Source organism: Pelophylax lessonae (assembly GCF_965119305.1).
Source record: "Pelophylax lessonae genome assembly, chromosome: 13".
Lineage (NCBI taxonomy): Eukaryota > Metazoa > Chordata > Amphibia > Anura > Ranidae > Pelophylax > Pelophylax lessonae.
The window spans coordinates 7166542-7169815 of record NC_138780.1 but is presented as its reverse complement, the minus strand read 5'-3'; the positions used below and the strand labels follow the sequence as shown (position 1 = coordinate 7169815).

Sequence of the window (3274 nt, the reverse complement as noted above, 5' to 3'; positions counted from 1 at the left end):
TTTGGGTTTTTATTTTTATTCTCCCTCTCCACTGGTCCTGGTGACTATTGTGACCAAAAGGAAGCAATAGGGAACAGAAATGGACAACTAAGAGCAGATTTCCCCTCACTTTAGAGATGATCTCTCCTTTCCTGTTGTGTCTCAGAGACCAAAAGTAAAGGAATATCTCCCCAATGGGATAAAAAACTGCACATAAAAAAAACGTGACACATTTTAACCCTTTAGAACCTCATCCAATACAAAAAGTTATGGTTTTGCATACATTTTTAAGGTGGTGACTGGTGAAAATGCTAGTTACCTGGCTGTCCTTTCCATTGATCTGGGGTAGGACTCAGACCGGCCTTGCCCTCTGCAGAAAATTCTATTGCATGCCCTGTGCAACTTATGTTCCATATTTTGGGTAAAATGAACGATGCTTGTAGCAATGACCTCCCCACCTAGTGTTTGTGGGGTTGAATTTAGTTTGGAGCATCCAGATAACTATTTGTATTCTTTACCTTTCAGAAAAGGAAGATGTGGATTGCCTAGATATGTCCCAGTTCACTGGGTGGTTGATGACCCTCATGGTCCTGATTGGAGCTTTGACGCCATGCCAGGCGAATTGTAATGTCAGCACAGATGGAAAAAGGGTCGCCTGCAGAGGACAGAATCTCAAACAAGTCCCTCAAAATCTCTCAGAGAGCCTGGAGTACCTGGATCTATCGTATAACAGGATTTCGGAGATAAGTGCTGACGACTTCAACCAATACCCCAATCTACAAATGTTGAACCTGAAATACAATAATATTTCATACATTGAAAATGGAACATTTCAGTATAACTTGATTTTGACAAACTTGAGTTTGTTTAATAACCTTCTCCCGGAGATTCCCAATTCTTCCTTGATAGATCTGAAAAACTTGCAGATCCTTGACTTGGCCAACAACCTCTACGAACAAGTCACTCTTGCGGATGTCTTCGGCACTCTGGTGAATTTGATAGATTTGTCCATAGGAGGTCCTCTGGTCACCACAATCCTAAAAGATGACTTTGCTTCTATTGAAAATATCAGTCTTAATAGGTTTTCTTTGCAATTCACATCTAGCTTGGACTTTTATGAACCTGGGGCCTTCTCAGTTCTGAACACTCAGAATTTGTGGCTTGACATCGCTGTGGACACAAACGCAACGCTACTGAGCAATATGCTGAAGGATTTGACAAATAAATCTCTCACAAGCCTCAATTTTATAAACTTGTTTGAGTTTTCCTATTATGCGGGCAAAGAAGATATATTTTCTTATCTACCTTATATTGGTCTACAAGACCTGGTCTTCTACAGAGGGAAATTTAACGACAATCTCCTATATCTGCTCTTGAAGAATGTCCAGACATCTTCTGTAAAGAACCTTTACCTGTTTTCTCTTGATTTTGCCCGTTCTCCAAATATCATTATATCAGATGTCACTATTGACAACCTAAATTTGGAAAGCCTTCTGATCCAAGATGTCATCAACCCAGATATACTCGGATTTGACACGACGTTCTCCTGGTTCAGCAAGGTTGCCAACCTCAGTGTCATTAACATGAACTTCAACTATGTCCCTTGCAATGCTTGGGCCCAGATGACTAACGTGGTCATGCTCAATGTATCAGGCAACCGTCTCTTGGCCACCTACCTGTACAACCTGTTGTGCCAGAACACTGTGTTACCCAATATTGAAATATTCAATGCTAGCTACAATGCAATGCGCAGTCTGAAGACCATCTCTTTGTTGACAGCTCAGTGGCCGAAACTCACGTACCTTGACTTTACATCCAACAAACTTGGGACACTCAATGAATTTTGCGTGTGGACATCTAACATCAAAGTGCTTATATTGAAGGACAATGTGCTCCAGTATGAGGTGTTCCAGTGTCTACCTACAACTGTGGAATATTTAGACCTGTCCAATTCTCAGCTTGAGCAGCTGAATTTGACTTACTTTACCCTGGCTACAAATTTGACGGAACTTAATCTTAGCAACAACAAAATCAAATTCATACCATTTGACTGGAGCAGTCCCAGTATTCAAGTGTTGGCGCTGGAGGGCAACTCTTTTGGAATTATCGACAAGGGTTCCTTTAAAAATCTGCCCCAGCTGAGAAACTTAACTGCGGGTAACAATCCTTACTACTGTATGTGTGGCCTTTATGACTTCTTTACAGATGTTTTGGAGGGGGGATCTTTGGTTCTTACTGACTGGCCCAATGATTATTATTGCTATCACCCCCAACATTTAATGGAAACTAGAATTGATAATTTCCACCCTGGAAAACTGGATTGTAATGTTGGCTTGGTGGTGGCCATATCTGCATCGGTGACAGCTTTTGTCGTCATTGTCTGCATGCTTTTGGGTTGGAAATTTAATGCACCATGGTACATTAAAGCAACTTGTCAAATAATCAAAAGTAGATATCGGTCACGGAAGGCTGACCAGAGCAGAAACTATGACTACCACGCCTTCATATCTTATAGCTGTTTTGATGCTGATTGGGTAAGAAGGGTCCTTCTCCCTCAACTGGAGAACTCTAACCCAGCCTACAAAGTATGCATCCACGAGAGGGACTTTCAACCAGGGAAATGGATTATCGATAACATAATAGAGAACATTGAGAAGAGCCGAAAGATTATCTTCATACTGTCCCACAACTTCATCAACAGCGAGTGGTGTAACTACGAGCTGTACTTTGCCCATCAAAGGGCCATTGGGCATGCATTTGCAGATGTCATCCTGGTGGTCAAGGACAGCGTTGGTATGGAGGACCTGCCAAAAAGGTTTCATAGGCTACGGAAATTGCTTAGGACCAAAACCTACTTGGAGTGGCCTGAGGAGGACAGCAGACAACCCTTCTTTTGGGTCCAGCTCAAGAACATCTTAGGAAAGGACAGTTTAAGCGTTATGGGGCAAGATAACTTGACTTATCTCTAGTAAATGGAACTGTTATTGTAGGGTGGGAAATGGCAGCCATCAAAGTGAAAATACCTATAAAAAAAACTGGCTTAGAAGCCCTGTTCTCCTATATTAAGAACCTTAATTGTCTTTAATGATGTCTATATTGTGATGTTACTCAGTGGAGGCAAGCTTGCCCCTTACACTTACTGTGAAAGCTCTTTAAGACACATAATCACTTAGACCAGTGGTCTCCAAATTCTGGCCCGGAAAGCCAGATGGGGCCCTTTCCTTGCTTTTAACCTGCCCTTGGACAACGTTTTCATCCCCTGATACCAAGAATGGGCCATAATTCACTTCACTGA

The 3274-nt window shown here is 41.9% G+C and overlaps 1 protein-coding gene across 1 annotated transcript; it reads left to right on the top strand.

Annotated features, from left to right (window-relative positions):
- Positions 1-530: 530 nt before the first annotated feature.
- Positions 531-2977, top strand: LOC309569579 (toll-like receptor 2; the record flags this gene model as incomplete). The annotated part of the gene is made up of 1 exon (XM_082275461.1): positions 531-2977. The coding sequence occupies one exon, from the start codon at positions 531-533 to the stop codon at positions 2946-2948; it is 2418 nt and encodes an 805-aa protein (XP_082131587.1). The 3' UTR covers positions 2949-2977.
- Between the last annotated feature and the right edge of the window lie 297 nt (positions 2978-3274).